Source organism: Pleurodeles waltl, chromosome 11, assembly GCF_031143425.1.
Source record: "Pleurodeles waltl isolate 20211129_DDA chromosome 11, aPleWal1.hap1.20221129, whole genome shotgun sequence".
Classification (NCBI taxonomy): domain Eukaryota; kingdom Metazoa; phylum Chordata; class Amphibia; order Caudata; family Salamandridae; genus Pleurodeles; species Pleurodeles waltl.
The window spans coordinates 916,266,375-916,287,725 of NC_090450.1; the positions used below are offsets into that span (position 1 = coordinate 916,266,375).

Below are 21,351 nucleotides of genomic sequence, written 5' to 3' on the forward strand. Positions count from 1 at the left end.
ACTGAAACTCGAGGTTTGGTTATTAAGATGCTAGACTGGATGACTGGGGGACTTTACTTGCCTTCAGTTCTATATATATTTTGGTTACAATCTTTTAAACATAAATATTTGATATGAACAAAATACTTACCAGATGGGTCCAAATATAAGTCACTGCAGAAAAAATATACTGCCAATTTAAATTTAAAAATAAAATTTCTTGGAAAGAAGAAATTAAATTGGCTGCATACCACGAAACAGCGGATAAATAAATCCACACTGGCAAACTATCTGGAGTTGTTTACTAGCACAGATTAGGTTCTGTAGTATGATTGCGCTTCACAGCGTGCAGGGAAGGGGTGTGTCTCCGAATGTGAAGTTGTGCTATTTTTCAAAGTAGATTTTTTTCAGAGTGGTCCCAAGACCCTGGTATGATCTTAGTACTTTTGCAAAATCTGTACCCTGAGCCAGTGGTTCTCCACTGGGGAAGACACACTCATTGTGGTCCGGGGAGTGAAATGGCACACACGACCCATGAGCAACAATGCAGAAAACACTTAAACATTCACCTAAAGCAAAAGCATTATCTATAATCATTCTGTCAGTACAAATATATGGCGGCAACAAACGCGACTAGAGAAAAGATTCCCATGGGACAGATTTAAATTCGTAGTACAGTACAATCAAGGTCTTTGGCATTGCTCCTAAAGCCTTGTATGACTAGGACCCCCTTATTTTAACAGACAGTCTTCCCCCACACCCATTGGGAACCTGCTGCTTTTGAAAATTCCTTGTTTCCAAGACTGTAGGATTACTGGGCACATTTTCAGTCTAGGACTCTGTTGAACCTTCTGCCAACTCATCAGCTGAAATTCTGCAAACTCCTTAAAGCGCATGTTTTTATTGTATCCCTCCACCACTATCGTTCTGCTCTGTTTAGCATGATTAGGGCAAAGAATCTCTAATAGTCACAAGCATAGATACAGTATACATTTTTTAGCTTCTGACCAGAAGTCTAAAGAACTGCTATGCTAACCCGTAAAAAAGTTAGATCCAGCTATGTCTGCGATGACATAAAAACAAATGTGAAACATTCTTCGCATATTAATTGTAAAAAAATTGTCCACCAGTGACCTGCAGTCTCCAGGCTTTTAACAGAAGCGTATTGTACCCAGGTGATTCATGATCTAAAACATAGCTTGGGCTCTCCCTTGTTACCAGGGCTCCTTCTCCAGAATTTATTATCCAACCGCTTATGACTTCAGAAGAGTATCTCAAATTAATGAAACTCCTTCTGTAGCACCATTTCATCTTGGACCAACTTAACAGCTTATTCTAGTATGACTTGAAGACTTTTAGAGTCGGTCCAGACCTGTGAATCTGTTCCAACTACCAACCAGACATCCTCACCCAGGTACACCACTACCAACAAATGAAAGAATAGTGGAGGCAGCATGCAACAGGGAGGGTGTCTGCTTCGAGGGGGTTGAGTGTTCTTGTATCAAGCCTTGGCAGCAGACACCCACCAGGAAAGGAAAGCATTTTTACCCCATTACTGACTTTCTCAGAGAACAGTCTTATATTGGTGGGACCACCTCTTGGGACTCAGTCACGTGGAAAAGGTAGCAGTATCTACTTAAGTCTGTGACTGAAGCATGGGAGGTGCTCCACCTGCCGGAGGCCAAACAGGAAGAGGAAGTGTGATCCGGCAAAGACTGGAGGAAGATATTTAGAAAAAATATTCCAAGGCCAAACGCTTAGAACATGGTTCAAGAAAGAAAGTTGGTGCTTTTTCATGGCCACCTGGCAATCCAAAAACCCACTGAAATAGACTATTTCCTCTACTCATCTGTACATTTAGATATGGTGCTTATAGACCGTTTACTCCTGCGCTCGGTTGGCAAAGCAGAATAAAAGACAATCTTATAATCAGACCATGCTCTTGATTTGTTGAATGTGGCGTGGCCCAGAACTGAGAAGCAAGTACAAACCTACCACTTAAACCCAACACTAATCTGCGACCCAGCTAAGATGGCAACCAAACAGCACTATATTCCGTTACCCATGGGCAAACCAAGCCTGGGCACGATTTGGGATATTGAAAGCCATAGTACAAGGGAGGGTTATAGCAGTAAGCGGACCAGTGAGGTCCATTCCAGAGGTAGTGAGGTCCCAACTTCTGAAAGAGGTGAACGGTGTTGAGCCATCAGGAGTATCTCAGTTCTTGACCTCAGCAATGTAGAATTCTCTGTGATGAAATTAGGGCAAAGGTTTTATAAATAGGGAAATTTGGCAGTTTGAGGGCAAAGCAAGTGGAGGGCCACGTAGACATTAGATTGGATGAGGGAAGTGTTTGGATATGCAGTAATATGGACATTGTAGGCAGGTTTCAACACAAGTCCATCCCCAGTCTGATCAGATTGAGGAATATCTGAGGCAACCTAATCTGGACAAATTAACACAAGCCCAGAGAGATAACCTTCGCCAACCAGTAATGAAAAAAGAAGGTTCGATGGCATATGTTGCTGCAGATACACATGTTTGGCACAGTCCGCTGCCTGGTGTTGGGCTCGGAGTATTACAAGTTGTTTTTCTTCGAAGAAGTCTTTTTGGTCACTGGACCGAAGGACTCCTCCCTCTTCGGCTCCATTGCGCATGGGCGTCGACTCCATCTTAGATTGTTTTTTTCCGCTGTCGGGTTCGGAAGTATTCCTTTTCGCTCCGTGTTTCGGTTCGGAAAGTTAGTCAGAATCTCGGAAGAAAGCGTCGGTATTGTTCCGTTCGGTATCGGGATAGTTAGGTACATCGACACCGATCATCGGAAGACTTTGGGGTAGCTTCGATTCCCCCATCGGGGCCTGGTCGGCCCGACCGCGTGCGACATCGAAGCCGATGGAACGGACCCCGTTCCGTTTCTGCCCAAAATGTCACAGTAAGTATCCTTATACAATTCAGCACTTGGTCTGTAACTTGTGCTTGTCCCCCGAGCACAAGGAGGATACCTGTGAGGCCTGTCGAGCCTTCCGGTCCAGAAAAACACTCCGGGACCGAAGAGCCAGGCGTCTACAAATGGCGTCCACGCCGACAAAACAACGTTTCGACGACGAAGAGGAAACATTCTCGGTTCCGGAATCAGAATCCGGAGACTCCGACGTCGAACAACAGCAACAAACTGTGAGTAAGACGTCGAAAAGTAAAACCATCAACAAAACGAAAGCCCAGGGGACGCCACTGCCAACAGGCCATGGCTCGACCCATAAAACAGGCGACCCGTCGAAGGCGCCGAAAAAGGGCACGCCCATAGCGAAGACACCCGACTCCGGTCGAGGGACCGCCATGGAGCAACCTCGGAGCCGAGAAAGCGGCTCCGAGAGACAAAGACAAGATACCGGCACCGAAAAACATCGGCACCGAGAATCCATGCCGAAAGGAACAAAAATTCTGTCGGTGCCGAAACCGAAAAAAGATTCTCTCTCGGCGCCGAAAAATACCACACCTTCATCCTACTCAGAGGAACAAGGAATAAGTGGCCAGATGCACAGATTTGGACAAGAGCTCCAAAGTGTAGAATCAGACTACACACAAAAGAGACTGTACATCCAGCAAGACACAGGGAAGATATCAACCCTTCCCCCAATAATGAGGAAAAGAAGGATCAGTCTCCTCAAGGATGACGCACAACCACAAGCCAAAGTGGTCAAAAAAGTCACGCCTCCGCCCTCTCCACTACAACAGGCATCGCCGGCACAAACACCGCCACAAATGCACTCACCAGCGCAAACTACCATAAGTCAAGATGATCAGGATCAAGACGCTTGGGACCTATACGACACCCCAGTGCCGGACAATGATCCAGATTCATACCCCACAAAGCCGTCACCGCCAGAGGACAGTACCTCATACTCACAACTGGTGGCTAGGGCTGCAGAATTCCACAATGTCCAACTGCATTCAGATCCTATAGAGGATGATTTTTTATTTAACACCCTCTCGGCTACACATAGCCAATATCAATGTCTCCCAATGCTACCGGGGATGTTACGGCACGCAAAACAAATTTTTGAAGAGCCCGTAAAATCAAGAGCCATCACCCCAAGGGTGGATAAAAAATACAAACCACCACCCACAGATCCAATGTTTATTACTTCGCAGTTACCACCTGACTCCGTAGTAGTAGGGGCAGCTCGCAAAAGAGCAAATTCCCATACATCTGGTGACGCCCCACCTCCGGACAAAGAAAGTAGAAAATTTGATGTGGCAGGGAAAAGAGTAGCATCACAGGCAGCCAACCAGTGGCGCATCGCAAATTCTCAAGCGCTGCTGGCCAGATATGACCGCGCTCACTGGGATGAGATGCAACTTCTCGTAGACCATCTTCCCCAAGAATACCAAAAAAGGGCGCAGCAAATAGTTGAAGAGGGACAAACGATCTCAAACAATCAAATCCGCTCTTCACTGGACGCAGCCGATACTGCAGCGAGAACAGTCAACACTGTGGTCACCATAAGGAGACACGCTTGGCTCCGCACTTCAGGCTTCAAACCTGAAATCCAGCAGGCTGTCCTTAATATGCCCTTCAACGAAAAACAACTTTTTGGCCCTGAAGTGGATACAGCCATTGAAAAACTTAAAAAGGACACAGACACGGCCAAGGCCATGGGCGCACTCTACTCCCCGCAGAGCAGAGGCTCTTTCAGAAAACCTCCATTTAGAGGGGGGTTTCGTGGCCAACCCACAGACACCACCAGCCAACAAACAAGAACCACACCATATCAGGGTTCCTTCCAAAGGGGAGGTTTCAGGGGATATAGGGGGGGTCAATTCCCAAGGAGTAGGGGAAGATTCCAGACTCCAAAAACACCTCCACCTAAACAGTGACTTTCAAGTCACGCAACCCCTTCACTCAACACCAGTGGGGGGAAGACTAAGCCAATTCTACCAATCTTGGCAACAGATTACAACAGACAATTGGGTATTAGCAATAATCCAACATGGCTATTGCATAGAATTCCACAACTTCCCACCAAACATCCCCCCCAAAACACGCAAAATGTCACCACAACATTTAGAACTTTTAGGACTAGAAGTTCAAGCACTACTGCAAAAGGATGCAATAGAGTTAGTACCAGTACAACAAAAAAACACAGGAGTTTACTCCCTGTACTTTCTAATTCCAAAAAAAGACAAAACATTAAGACCAATATTAGATCTCAGGACACTAAATACCTACATCATATCGGACCATTTTCACATGGTCACACTACAAGACATCATTCCACTGCTCAAACAGCAAGATTACATGACCACATTAGACCTAACGGATGCGTACTTTCATATACCAATACACCCTTCTCACAGAAAGTACCTACGGTTCGTATTCAAAGGAATACATTACCAATTCAAGGTGTTGCCATTCGGAATAACAACTGCACCAAGAGTGTTCACAAAATGTCTAGCAGTAGTAGCAGCACACATCAGGAGACAACAGATACATGTGTTCCCTTACCTAGACGATTGGCTAATCAAGACCAACACAGTAAAAGAATGCGCAAACGACACCACATTTGTCATACAAACCCTTCACAAACTGGGGTTTTCCATCAACTATACAAAATCACACCTAGAACCGTGTCAAACACAACAATATCTAGGAGCAACCATCAACACATCAAAAGGAATTGCCACTCCAAGTCCACAAAGAGTGCAGGCATTCCACAAGGTAATAAGTGCTATGTTTCCAAACCAAAAGATACAAGCAAAATTTGTGCTAAAACTTCTAGGCATGATGTCATCATGCATAGCCATTGTCCCAAACGCAAGACTACACATGCGACCCTTACAACAGTGTCTAGCATCACAATGGTCACAGGCACAGGGTCAACTTCAAGATCTGGTGTTGGTAGACCGCCAAACATACCTCTCGCTTCTATGGTGGAACAGCAAAAATTTAAACAAAGGGCGGACATTTCAGGACCCAGTGCCTCAATACGTTATAACAACAGATGCTTCCATGACAGGGTGGGGAGCACACCTCAATCACCACAGCATTCAAGGACAATGGGATATACACGAAACAAAATTTCATATCAATTACCTAGAACTGTTAGCAGTATTTCTAGCGTTAAAAGCCTTCCAACCCATAATAACACACAAATACATTCTCGTCAAAACAGACAACATGACAACAATGTATTATTTAAACAAACAAGGAGGAACACACTCAACACAATTGTGCCTCCTAACACAAAAAATTTGGCAGTGGGCGATTCACAACAACATTCGCCTAATAGCACAATTTATTCCAGGAATACAAAACCAACTAGCAGACAACCTTTCGCGAGACCACCAACAAGTCCACGAATGGGAAATTCACCCCCAAGTTCTGAACAAGTACTTTCAAATTTGGGGAACACCCCAGATAGATTTGTTCGCAACAAAAGAAAACTCAAAATGCCAAAACTTCGCATCCAGGTACCCACACCGCGAATCACAAGGCAATGCTCTATGGATGAGTTGGTCAGGGATATTTGCGTACGCTTTTCCCCCTCTCCCTCTCCTTCCATATCTAGTAAACAAGTTGAGTCAAAACCAACTCAAACTCATACTGATAGCACCCACATGGGCAAGACAACCTTGGTATACAACTCTACTAGACCTTTCACTAGTACCGCATGTCAAACTACCCAACAGGCCAGATCTGTTAACACAACACAAACAACAGATCAGGCATCCAAACCCAGCATCATTGAATCTGGCAATTTGGCTCCTGAAATCCTAGAATTCGGACACTTAGACCTCACACAAGAATGCATGGAGGTCATAAAACAAGCTAGAAAACCTTCCACTAGACACTGCTATGCATCTAAGTGGAAAAGATTTGTTTACTACTGCCATGCCAATCAAATACAACCATTACATGCCTCTACTAAAGACATAGTAGGATACTTACTACATTTGCAAAAAGCAAATCTCGCTTTTTCATCTATAAAAATACACCTCGCAGCAATATCTGCTTACCTACAAACTACTCATTCATCGTCTCTATTTAGAATACCAGTTATTAAAGCATTCATGGAAGGGCTAAAAAGAATTATACCACCAAGCACACCACCAGTTCCTTCATGGAATCTTAACATCGTCTTAACAAGACTCATGGGTCCACCTTTCGAACCCATGCATTCCTGTGAAATGCAATATCTAACCTGGAAGGTCGCATTTCTCATTGCAATCACATCCCTCAGAAGAGTAAGTGAAATACAGGCATTTACCATACAAGAACCATTTATTCAAATACACAACAATAAAATAGTTCTAAGAACAAATCCAAAATTTCTGCCAAAGGTAATCTCACCATTCCATTTAAATCAAACAGTAGAATTGCCAGTGTTCTTCCCACAACCAAATTCTGTGGCTGAAAGGGCACTACATACATTAGACATCAAAAGAGCACTAATGTATTACATTGACAGAACAAAGCTAATCAGGAAAACAAAACAACTGTTCATAGCTTTTCAAAAACCACACATAGGAAATCCAATCTCTAAACAAGGCATTGCTAGATGGATAGTCAGATGTATTCAAACATGCTATCTTAAAGCCAAAAGAGAATTGCCTATTACACCAAAGGCACACTCAACCAGAAAGAAAGGTGCTACAATGGCCTTTCTAGGAAACATTCCTATGAGCGAAATATGTAAGGCTGCAACCTGGTCTACGCCTCATACGTTTACTAAACACTACTGTGTAGACGTACTAAATGCACAACAAGCTACAGTGGGCCAAGCTGTACTAAGAACATTATTCCAAACTACTTCAACTCCTACAGGCTAAACCACCGCTTTTAGGGGAGGTAACTGCTTTATAGTCTATGCCAAACATGTGTATCTGCAGCAACATATGCCATCGAACTGAAAATGTCACTTACCCAGTGTACATCTGTTCGTGGCATTAGTCGCTGCAGATTCACATGTACCCTCCCACCTCCCCGGGAAGCCTGTAGCCGTTTAGAAGTAGATCATAAATCTTAAACATCTGAACATTTGTAAATAATTATTATAAACTCTTAACGTACATACATATTCACTCCATTGCATGGGCACTATTTATACCAAACAACTCCATCCTCACCCTCTGCGGGGAAAACAATCTAAGATGGAGTCGACGCCCATGCGCAATGGAGCCGAAGAGGGAGGAGTCCTTCGGTCCCGTGACCAAAAAGACTTCTTCGAAGAAAAACAACTTGTAATACTCCGAGCCCAACACCAGGCAGCGGACTGTGCCAAACATGTGAATCTGCAGCGACTAATGCCACGAACAGATGTACACTGGGTAAGTGACATTTTCATTACTAAAGTCAAGTCTCAAAAGCCTTCAAGGTTTCCCTGCCCAGACTGGTTCACGCTTCAATTCTGCAAGTGTTCTGGCCCAGAACACTGGACATAATGACAAGGCTCTTTAACTTCCATGTGATAACGCAAATGGCCACCATGTCTGACAGAAGGAAACTATCTGCCCTGCTCAAGCCAGTTAATTGCAAAGAAAAATGTGAGTCTGATGGACCCATTTCACTTTTTACTATGGATATGAAAATGTATGCTAAAGTTATAATAAAAATGTAAGTCCATTGCTCCCTCAATTGATACTGATCTGCCTGGTCTCAGTTGATACTGATCTGCCTGGTCCAATCGAGATTTGTTGAATACCATTGAGATAGTGATAACACAAAAAGGTAGTTCACCTGACAAAATGCAGCTGCCATTATCAAGAGGTTATCTGTCCTCCTCTCCCTCGATGCTGAAAATACAATTGACAGGGTAAACTGGAGATTCCTATTGAAAGCTTTGGATGCCAGGGGCTTAGGATGAGCTTTCTAAACCATGGTCTGTGCGGGGTACTCTTCGCCAACAGCGCAGGTCAGAGTGAGTGTGCTGGACTCGAACACAATTCCCATCAAGAGGCAGGAGAATGCCCACGATCCCTCTTCCTGCTTTTGGCTTTGTTCTTGAGAGTGCTGAAATATTGAATGAAAGCAGTTGTACATATGGTGATACTTCGATACGTAGACATTGATGGCAGGTGGGATCATGGCCTGTCTACCGTGTTGCATTTTATTTAGCCTTTATTCCTGTTTTTGCTTAATATTTCAAGGTACATCTTTAAGCAGGGCATTTCCTTACAAATAACTAAACTGCACAAACCTGATCAGACACAAAAAACATCTTCAAGCTCAATTCACTGTTTTCTTACCAGAGACCTGAAGGCCAATCTTTTGGCGCTCCAATTGCAACCGAAATTTCCGCGGGGTCTCCCCACGGCCTTAACTCGCTACGTGGCTCTTTTGTGGTAGTCATTGGATACAACCCTCTCTAATAAATAGGCCTTTGTGCTGTTGGCGCTGCTGGTTGAAGGATCCCGCTTAAAGCAAATCCTGTCTGTTTACAGTGCTGTGCTCCTTTACCAGAGGCTATTGAAAGGCTGGATTTGCAGCTCCTTTATATTGTCTGTTTTCACATCCATAAACATCAGAAGTTCTCGTTTTGTTTATATACCAGCTTGTTTGAGTGCTTGTTCTTTGAATCTAATTATCATTTTGAAAAACTCTTGCATGGTATTGGATTAAAAGCCTTGCCCGGCTATGCTTATCTGTCAGAAATGAGGATTGTTAGCAGTAACACAGATTGTGTCTGTGATTGCTGCCCTTTACTTGTGCAATCTAACAGTATTTTGTTTCTCTTTTTCCACAGTTTTGGCAGCTGTATAATGCAATTACACTTTTTGGACTGTCCAGGCATAAGGAGTGCAAAGAATGGCAGGTACAGTAGCGTATTTAGCAATGAAATTCACATTTCACGAGTACTGTCTAATCTGTACTCACTGGTACTACAGTGTACCGTCCCAACAAATTAAGTGTAATGTTACCTGGGCCTCTGGAAGGCACAAATAGTTACCAGAGCCTTAGTCTGTCGATTCTCGGGCATATCTGGGTTTTCTCTGTGTGCTGTTTGGTTTTCCTATCAATGTTAGTGCATCTCGGATTTTGGGGTGTCTTCGTCTGCATGCCAGTGCTTCCCCATCCTGGTGGCAACTCTACCCGAGTACCAGTGCATCTCATCTTCTAGTGTTCCGAACGATATCGAGGTCAGAAGAACAGATAGAGAGAGGCACAGGAACAGACCTGTCCGTCCCAGTGTCTGTCACCCTTTGCCTGTATGTCTGCACCACCCCATCTGTTCATTATTTGGTCTGTTCCATATCTCATTTGTCAGTATCCCTCTGTCCCTGTTATCAGGCCCAAGTCCCCACCTGTAGAAATCTCTGATGTTCTGTACCTAAGGTTTGGGGCAATCAATGGAAAGGAATGGGCAGCTCCCCTACCCCACCCTGCAGATGGCACGCAAGGATCACATGATCTACTGATCAAAGGCAGCCAGGAAGGCGGGTTGCACTGCACACTGTCCAGTGCTTGATTTATGCCCGAGGTGGGCACTGACACGCATATTTGGGGACCAGGACTTATTTTCATATTCAGGTGTTTCATTTGGCTCAACAAAGTGAAAAAAGAGCTTTGGAAGGAAGAGGGAATAGGAGAGGGAGAAAGTGGGTATCAAACAGAACCAGCGAGAGAGAGCGAAAGAGAGCGTGTGTGTGCGTGTGTGTGTGTGCGTGCGTGTGTGTGTGTGTGTGTGTGTGTGTGTGTATATATATATATATATATATATGTGTTCGGTGGCATGTGTTGCTGCAGATACACATGCTGTGCATTATCCTGCCATCTAGTGTTGGGCTCGGAGTGTTACAAGTTGTTTTTCTTCGAAGAAGTCTTTTCGAGTCACGAGACCGAGGGACTCCTCCCTTTCGGCTCCATTGCGCATGGGCGTCGACTCCATCTTAGATTGTTTTCTTTCCGCCATCCGGTTCGGACGTGTTCCTCTTCGCTCCGTATTTCGAATCGGGAAAGTTAGCTAATTATCGAAAATTCAACGGTATTGTTCTCGCTCGGTACCGGGTTAGTGTTATCGTATCGGCACCAATCGCAGAAGCGTTCCGGCGGCCCTTCGGGGCTTCCGCTAGTCAGTGGGGCCTGGTCGGCCTGAACACATCCATCGACGAAGACCAATGGATCGGACCCCCTTCCGCTTCTGTCCGAAGTGCCACTAGAAGTATCCTTATACAGACCAACACCTGGTCTGTAATCTGTGTTTATCACCAGAACACAGGGAGGATACTTGTGAGGCCTGTCGGGCATTTTGGTTAAAAAAAGACCCTTCATGATCGACGAGCGAGAAGACTACAAATGGCGTTGACACTGAGAGAACAACTCGACGCCGAGGAGGAGGAAAGAATTTCCATCCAGGGGACGGACTCTGACAATTCCGAAAGTGAGAGAACCACGACGAAGCAGAAAACAGTGAGTAAAACTGCCCTGTCCAAGACTCACACAAAGATCGTTAATTCCAAGGGGACGCCACCGCCAGCAGGCCATGGCTTAATCCATCGAAAAGAAGGTGACCAAACATCGGCACTGAAAAAGGCCAGAGATTTGCTGAAGACTTCCGACTCCGGTCGAGATTCCGGCACCGAACGATCTCGACACCGAGAATTCGACTCACCCAAGGTGAGAAAAATAAAGTCGGAACCGAGAAAGACTTTATCGGAAACATTGGTACCGGAAAAAGCGGCTTCGGAGCCGAAAGGAAGCTCTTACACAGAAGAGCAAGGACTTTCCAGCCAAATGCATGAAAAACACAGATTTGAGCAGGAAATAGGTATGGTTGAACCAGACCATACGCAAAGGAGGTTGCATATCCAGAAATAAACTGGTAAAATACAAACTCTTCCTTCAATTAAAACTAAAAGAAAATTGGCATTTCAAGGGTCAGAAATTCAGCCAAAGGCAAAGGTGGCCAAACAAAAAAAAAAACACCACCACCAAGTTTTTCGCCACAACCTTCCCCACTACACTCACCACAGTTGTCTCCGGTGGGAACACCTCCTATGCAGTCACCTACACATACAATGATGACATAGGATGATCCTGATGCGTGGGACTTGTATGATGCACCAGTATCAGACAACAGTCCGGACTGTTACCCAACAAAGCCGTCCCCTCCAGAGGACAGTACTGCATATACGCAGGTACTATCAAGGGCAGATATGTTCCACAATGTAGCAATGCACTCTGAGCCAATAGAGGATGATTTCCTGTTCAACACCTTGGCATCCACCCACACTTCCTACCAGAGTCTGCCAATGCTCCCGGGCATGCTCAAACATTCAAAACAGGTATTCCAGGAGCCAGTTAAAGGAAGGGCTACTACGCCTAGGGTGGAGAAAAAATACAAGCCTTCCCCAACGGATTCTGTGTTTATAACACAGCAACTTACACCAGACTCGGTGGTTGTAGGAGCAGCAAGAAAGAGGGCAAACTCTCAATCGTCAGGAGACACTCCACCGCCTGACAAAGAGAGTAGGAAGTTTGACGCAGCGGGCAAACGACTGGCAGCACAGGCAGCCAATCAATGGCGGATCGCAAACTCACAGGCCCTACTTGCTCGCTACGACAGGGCACACTGGGACGAGATGCAACACATTATACAACACTTGCCCAAAGAACACCAGAAATGTGCCCAGCAGGTTGTGGAAGAAGGGCAAGCAATATCCAACAACCAAATAAGGTCCGCATTAGACTCTGCAGACACGGCAGCACGAACAGTCAACACTGCGGTAACCATTTGCAGGCATGCATGGTTACGAAGCTCTGGATTCAAGCCAGAAATCCAAAAAGCAGTCTTGAACATGCCTTTTAACCAGGAACAATTGTTTGGGCCCGAAGTGGACACAGCAATTTAAAAATTAAAGAAGGTCACTGACACGGCCAAAGCCATGGGTGCGCTCTACTCCCCACAGGGCAGAGGCACATTTAGAAAGCCACAATTTAGAGGGGGGGGGGTTCGAATGCAAACACCAGAGCCTTCCACCTTGCAAACCAGACCCACCTATCAGGCACAATACCAGAGGGGAGGGTTTCGTGGCTCATATAGAGGTGGACAGTTCCCAAGAAGAAGGGGAAAGTTCCAAACACCTAAAACAAGCCAAACCAAACAGTGACTTCAATGTCACAGAACCCCAACACTTAACACCTGTGGGGGGGAGACTTACCGCATACTATCAAAACTGGACACACATTACTACGGACGCAATAGAGTTAGTACTCAACCATCAGAAAGGAACAGGCGTCTACTCACTATATTTCCTAATTCCAAAGAAGGACAAAACGCTAAGACCTATATTAGACCTCAGAACACTGAATCTCTTCATCAAGTCGGATCACTTCCACATGGTAACACTTCAAGACGTGGTTCCCTTACTAAAAAAGGAGGCCTACATGTCAACATTAGATCTCAAGGATGCCTACTTTCACATACCCATCCATCCTTCTCACAGAAAATACTTAAGGTTTGTAATACACGGCGTACACTATCAATTCAAAGTGTTACCGTTCGGGATAACAACAGCCCCAAGGGTATTCACAAAATGCCTTGCAGTAGTAGCCGCTCACATAAGGAGACAGCACATGCACGTACTTCCATACTTAGCCGACTGGCTAATAAAAACCAACACTCAACAACAGTGTCTTCTTCACACGCAATACGTTATAGAAACTCTGCACAGACTAGGGTTTTCTATAAATTACCAGAAATCACATCTGCAGCAATCCCAAATACAACAATACTTGGGAGCAACACTCAACACACAAAAAGCGATTGCCACTCCAAGTCCACAAAGGGTCCAAGCGTTCCAAAATATAACATCAAGCATACAGCCAAACCAACACTACCCAGTAAGGTTTGTAATGAAACTTCTAGGCATGATGTCTTTATGCATAGCCATTGTCCCAAACGCAAGATTACACATGCGGCCCTAGCAAAACAATGGACACAGGGTCATCTCCAAGATCTAGTGTTGATAGACCGCCAGACACACGTCTCGCTTCAATGGTGGAACCTTATAAATTTAAACCAAGGGCGGCCATTCCAGGACCCAGTGCCTCAAGATGTGATCACAACAGATGCTTCCATGATGGGGTGGGGAGCACACCTCAACAAGCACAGAATACAGGGACAATGGCACAATCAACAAAAACAACTCCACATAAATAATTTAGAACTGTTGGCAGTGTTCTAGCATTAAAAGCATTTCAACCACTGGTAGCCCACAAACACATTCTTGTCAAAACCGACAACATGACAACAATGTATTATCTCAACAAACAAGGAGGGACACACTTGTCACAACTGTGCCTCTTAGCACAAAAAATTTGGCATTGGGCAAATCATAATCACATTCGCCTGATAGCACAATACATACCAGGCATTCAGAACCAGTTAGCCAACAATCTCAGTCGAGATCACCAACAAACTCACGAATGGGAAATTCATCCCCAGATCCTACAGGATCACTTCCTCCGCTGGGGAACACCAAACATAGACCTGTTCGCAACAAAAGAAAACGCAAAATGCCAGCACTTCGCGTCCAGGTACCCACAACCTCAATCCAAGGGCAATGCACTGTGGATCAGTTGGTCAGGGATATTTGCTTACGCTTTTCCCCCTCTCCCACTCATTCCTTATCTGGTCAACAAACTCAAATTAATACTCATAGCACCAACCTGGGCTCGCCAACCGTGGTACACAACACTGTTGGACTTATCAGTAGTACCTCACATCAAATTACCAAACATACCTGATCTGTTAACACAACACAAACAACAGATCAGACACCCGAATCCAGCATCGCTCAATCTAGCAATCTGGCTCCTGAAGTCTTAGAATTTGGACATTTAAACCTTACACAAGAGTGTATGGAGGTCATTAAACAAGCTAGAAAACCTACGACGAGACATTGTTACGCAAACAAATGGAAAAGATTTGTTTACTACTGCCACAATAATCAGATTCAACCACTACATGCATCCACAAAGGATATTGTAAGCTACTTATTACACTTACAGAAGTCTAATCTAGCATTCTCTCCATTAAAATACATCTCACTGCAATATCTGCCTATTTGCAGATTACACATACATCATCGCTTTTTAGAATCCCAGTCATCAAAGCATTTATGGAGGGACTAAAAAGAATCATACCCCCAAGGACACCACCAGTACCTTCATGGAACCTTAATATTGTATTAACACGACTCATGGGACCACCATTCGAACCCATGCACTCGTGTGAGATGCAATACTTAACTTGGAAAGTAACCTTCCTAATAGCTATCACATCACTTAGAAGAGTAAGTGAGATACAAGCATTTACTATTCAGGAACCCTTTATACAAATACTTAAAGTGGTTCTCCGTAAAAATCCCAAATTCCTACCAAAGGTCATATCACCATTCCACCTAAACCAAACAGTGGAACTCCCAGTCTTCTTTCCGCACCCAGATTCAGTAGCCGAAAGAGCCTTACATATATTAGACATAAAGAGAGCACTAATGTATTACATTGACAGAACAAAACAATTTCGTAAAACAAAACAATTGTTTGTAGCCTTTCAAAAACCTCATGCAGGTAATCCTATATCCAAATAAGGCATCGCCAGATGGATAGTTAAATGTATTCAAACTTGCTATATTAAAGCAAAAAGAGATCTACCTATTACACCAAGAGCACATTCCACTAGGAAGAAAGGCGCCACAATGGCTTTTCTTGGGAATATACCTATGACTGAAATTTGTAAGGCAGCCACCTGGTCTACGCCTCATACATTCACTAAGCATTACTGTGTAGATGTGTTAGCAACGCAACAAGCCACAGTAGGACAGGCTGTATTAAGAACATTATTTCAGACAACTTCAACTCCTACAGGCTAAGCCACTGCCTTTTCTTGGGGAGATTACTGCTTATTAGTCTATGCACAGCATGTGTATCTGCAGCTACACATGCCACCGAATGGAAAGTGTCACTTACCCAGTGTACATCTGTTTGTGGCTTGAGACGCTGCAGGGCATGCGCCCTCCCACCTCCCCGGGAGCCTGTAGCCGTTATTAGTTGAATGAAAATTGTAAATTTGTAAATAACTATTATTTTAATACACATTATGTACATACATACCTACTCCATTGCATGGGCACATCTAGTATACTCGCAACTCCTACCTCACCCTCTGCGGTAAAAACAATCTAAGATGGAGTCGACGCCCATGTGCAATGGAGCCGAAAGGGAGGATTCCCTTGGTCTCGTGACTCGAAAAGACGTCTTCGAAGAAAAACAACTTGTAACACTCCGACACTAGATGGCAGGATAATGCACAGCATGTGAATCTGCAGCGTCTCATGCCACGAACAGATGTACACTGGGTAAGTGACAGTTTCCATATATATGTGGGAAAAAGTCATGAGATAGAAACAAGACTAGGCATTTGTATTATTCAGGAACCCTGGCATTCGGCAGTGCCAGTGGTGGCTTCCTAAGAACTGTGACCCTCAGCCCTTATTTTACTTGTACCAACTAAGCATGACCACTGTCCCCATATTCACTAGTTCAAGGAGCTTTCCCTACATGTCTAGCTTAAGTTTCATAATTGTAATGTGTCCTACTGTACATGCATTTGAATTAAAACAGGAAATAAAGTCTTCCTGGTGTATTTGCCCTGCTTTCTTTGTTTGGTAAGGATAGCTTTCATGTTTTGAGTTACTTTGGTGGACAGAATTTCGTGTCGTTGAGAACGAGCGATAAAGACTGAAATTTAAAAAAAAAATCATCTTTTTTCCAACAGCTATATCATTCTTATATGTGCCAGTCACTGGGACGCTGCAAATGAAATAATGGTTCTGAAAATGAGTGCTCACTTTTTAAGAGTTCTTATACCACGGATGATAATCCAGAAACCAACACAAAATGTGTGTAATTATTTCATATGCAGAAATTTTTCTGGTGTAATATAGATAATGTACAGGTTATAATTTAGGGTGTGCACATATCCTCTAGAACTCAGAACTTCCTATTGCTAGTAGTTTGAGATGAGTGGGGCAGGTGAAATGACGCCACTTCGTGATCATTGGTTGTCGAAGAGTTCGAATCTGCACTCGACTATGGCTTTATACAGTGGCATTAGAGTGTTTTAAGCTAGGTATATTTGTTGGGTAGCAGTCAATATTTAAGATTATAGTATACATCTTGGACAGGAACTCTCCTTTGGGCAGCCAGTGCCCTCTCTCACATAAACAATGAGTTATGCTTTTGAAATAGTTTTTAAAATATTTCTTTATTGGTTTAACAACATACAACTGCAATCCAAATGGTTTTTAAATATGAATTGTGCTGCAGTATGCTTAATATTCATACCTTAAATTGTGAACTTTGGAAAACAGAGGCCCAGTCAGCGTCTACGGGTCACTAGGCCCGCTTCTTGTCCGGCTATAATGTAGGGTCTCGTATACCACCGTCTCGACAAGGGCTAGCCTCTGCTGTTGTGTTTATTTTACTGCTGTTTAAGGTATCTGGGTTGTTCTTCATTCTCTTTCCTTTCTGGCATCACTGGGACTGCTCACCCATGGCAGCCAGATGTTTCTGCAAACTTCAGTAGGATCCAGTTCTGTATGTCTTTCCCAAGACAATTATTAGCCATATTCAGGTAATCGTGGACGTGGTTCCATATATTTACTGGAGCATTTAAATCTAACTCTGCTGGTCATTCATTGTAAGATCCTGTGTAGTGCTCGCTGTTTATGGCAGAGCTCCTATACCTGTTGTAAAGAAGCTGCCAAGTTACTTTACTAATCACAGCTTGAGTTCACAGGATCCGATACCCTGGAGTGGCAGGTCCACTCGCATCACTTGCATCCTTTACCTCGGCTCGTTTCCATCTCCGTGGAAACGATCAACACCACGAGACCCTTCTGGTGCAATTGGAGCTTAGAAGTTGCATTCATCACGAGTGCCGCCATCAGCATCTAATCCAAACTGGGCGACTCCATGCAGTGCTTTTGTGAGAGGTGACTAGCACACCCAACATGTTCTGTTTTCATTCACTCATGCGGGTTTGTAATAATTATTCAGTGAACCCGAGATTATAGATTTTTAGCTCTATTATTCAACGGTCCAGTTTGCTTTAGGGACAGCAAGTAGTTGTTCTGCTTACATGTGACAAAAGCAACATTTTTCAGATGCTGTCACTTTAGAATGTGTTGGTTCTCTCATGAAAATCCTGTGCTAGAGACACACTTGGCGTAATGACAACCATGTGTTTTAATAATAACAATAAACCTCTCTGTAGAACTACACTAAACCTAGGGCTGAGCTTGTTGTTGCCTTGTTCGTGGCAGCCCTGGCGTGTGGTCGGGTCCCATTGTTATGTTGAGTTTATTTTCTGTTGCCAAAGCACAAGGACAGGATTAACTTGAAAAACCGGGTGGAGAAACCTGACATTCTGTGCCCCATCCACGTACTTTTTACCTATAAATTGTGGAACTCTCCTTGAAACGACACCCCCAAACTATGCAACGGCTTACTCCTGTTCCTGGCGGCCTCCAGTGTGTGTCGCTTGTTCTTTGTTATATTTCTGCCTCTTCAGCGCATACTGTCTCTTTGGGTGGCGTGCCCCTGAAAAGTTACCTGGTTGCGCCCTCAGATGGCTGCACCCCCTTAACTGTTGTCTGTAAACATCGTGCCTGAATGATGGCATTAACATTGTTCTTCTGCTGTGTTTTTTTTTTTTAAAGAAATGTGTCTATTGCGCATAGGGAATTAACATGTCGTATAAATGTTTTTATTCAAAACACTAAGCAGTGATCAACATGAAAAGGGCAGTGAATTGATGGGTGGGTTAGAAGTAATGCAATGAATGTATTGTAATTCGCTTGGGAGCGTAACATTCACATCAAAGGCAGGCTGCTGAAATCCAAATAATCCCTCCCAGACTAATGAGCTCGGTACAGATGAGCTTAAATGCAGGTCGAGCTCAGCTAGGATCAGTCTTGGCACGCACAGTCAGCGCTTGATGTCTATTGGGAATTCCTACTGTTAGAAATTCCGGGTTCGGCCATCCTTTCCTGGTTTCTTCCTTTGCAGCTTCAGAGGTGGAATGGTAACCGGTGTAGATCCGCACGAGCAATTGTGGCCTGAGCTGGTGTTATCACACCGAGGTGGCACAGGCATATTTATGATCAAGGGACTTCCATACCCGAGAGTCCAATGCAGCTAGATCAGTCTGTTTGGCACGTGCAGAATTCCAATATTCTGCCATACCCGAGAGTCCAACGCAGCTAGATCAGTCTGGTGGGCACACACAGAATTTCAATATTCTGTTTTACAATCAAAATGTCATTGGCACAGCTTTTTCGAGGATTGTCCTTTACCATAATTAGCACACCTTATCTTTGGCTTCATGTTTTCGTGCATTTTTCTTTAATTTTTCCCATTATTTTTATAATTTAATTTCTTCTCCCCTTATTTCTTCGACCCCCTTTCCTTCTCACCTTCATGTATTTATCACTCTTCATTTATTCATTTTGTTTTACTCCTTTCTTTCTTCATTCTCTCCATTTTTATCTCGTCCGTGATACCCACTTTTCTTTCATCTTTTTTGTCCATTTATTTCTTTAAATTGTTCTTCCTATTTCTAGCCCTCCTTTGCTGTCGGTAGGTCACCCTTTATTTCCTTTCCACATTCTGCCTTCCCTTAGCCCAATCTGGTCCATTTACTTTAACCTGTCCCTCCATCCTTTCCCAGCAGCTCCAGATACTAAGAGTGCAACAAACTCTGCGCCAGAGAGTACCAAATCCATGCTGTCAGGCCTCAAACTAGTGTTGGGCAACAGGGCACTTGGATTCGTAGTTTATAACGGCTTTAGGGTTCAGTCAGTCTACAGGGTTTCTGCGCTCTCCACGTAAAACACACCACAGAGGCGTTTTAGCGGGTACACCATGTATGCTTGGCAGTGAATAAAACCCACTACGACCTTCTCATTGTTGTTTCCAGATCCCAGTTAATACTCTAGATTTCTTTAAAGATCAGGCACAGTTTTCAATTCATCAAAGGTTTGATAGTGCATTTAATTGTGTCTGTTTGGGAAAGGTCCTGAAGATAATCTTGTGTGATGTGACATCAGATGTGTCCAAGATGGGTAAATGTGCTTTCTTGTAATATTTGATCTGTAATGTGTAAACGTCATCTCATACAAAGAAGCCCAATCTTGCTGAGTTTCTGCCTGAAGTCCAAATTCCTCGGGTTGTTGGAGTAAAATAACCTGTGCCTTCTCGGATGCCTGCCTGTACTGTTACTATAAGATAATTGTCTGTGTCTCTGAGAATTTGGCTACAATCAACAAGATAAATTGTTTTATAAATGATTTAGGTGCTGCTTCTGAAATCCTTGTTTTCTTTGTTTCAGGTTTTTGTGCTGGCGCTCACGTTTTTCGTGCTATTCCTTGGAAATTTCCTCACAACTTTAAAAGTAGTGCATACCAAGCTTCAAAAAAACAAAAAGAAACTGAAGAACCATTAAGTTTGCTTGGCAACGGACATAGAAAAGTTGGGATTTTTCATTTGACAATACCACGTCGTTTTCAGAGGATCCATGAATTTACTATAAATTCTTTACTGGGAGAGCTTTTGCAATGGCAGATTCCGTTTCTGCCCCCAATGTGAACCACTCAGACTACTGTACGAGTTTCGTATGCGCAATGCACCCCAATTCCACACTGTAGTTAACTGTTCATGTGTGCTTTGAATACCAACTTAACCTTCAGGGGGTTCTGGTCTTTTTAACTTGGTGTATAATGCATTAATCTGTGAAGCTTTGGAAAAGGGATCTGAAGAAAGGGAAATTGGCTACCATTCCTCCAGTGGGGCTGCCTCCGACATTACCAACGGGTTGATCATTTTGGAGTTTTCGTTTCTGAAATCAAGTACCCTGCCATAGGCGTAAGCGGAGGAGAGGACACTACCAATTGGTGTCGGAATCATGGCTAACAGTTCACTTTGAAAGTGAGAGATGTTTGCATTAATGTACTGTTTTGGAAGGAGCTTCCTTCCTCCGACCTGCAGCCCTACGTTCTGTAGGGTTGATCAGATTTTTCTGTAGCCCAATAACTTTTTATTTTTATTTTTGTCCTATCAGAGCCGCCATTTTGTTTTTTGTTTTTTTTTGTTTACAGAGAACCTGGTTTCATTTCACATATAACTGGTGATACAATTGTATTAATGTGCAAGACTGACATTAAAAAATACAGAGCTATTGGCTATATATTTTTTTTTTTTAACACACTTTTTTTCTGTTCCCCTCAAGAGCCATGGAGGTTAGATGATTGGCTGAATGAATGTGGAAGGGAAAACGTGTTACACTACTAGCGGTCTGTAGCACATACGAC

At 43.7% G+C, this 21,351-nt stretch overlaps 1 protein-coding gene across 1 annotated transcript in view; it reads left to right on the forward strand.

The window, feature by feature from the left end:
- TMEM120B (transmembrane protein 120B) overlaps positions 1–21,218 on the forward strand; it is a 102,521-nt gene extending 81,303 nt beyond the window's left edge. The window contains exons 11-12 of the mRNA XM_069214911.1: positions 9,723–9,791; positions 20,373–21,218. Coding sequence (XP_069071012.1) covers positions 9,723–9,791; positions 20,373–20,486 — 183 coding nt within the window. The 3' untranslated portion in view covers positions 20,487–21,218. The remainder of the gene's footprint in view (positions 1–9,722; positions 9,792–20,372) is intronic.
- Positions 21,219–21,351: the final 133 nt, after the last annotated feature.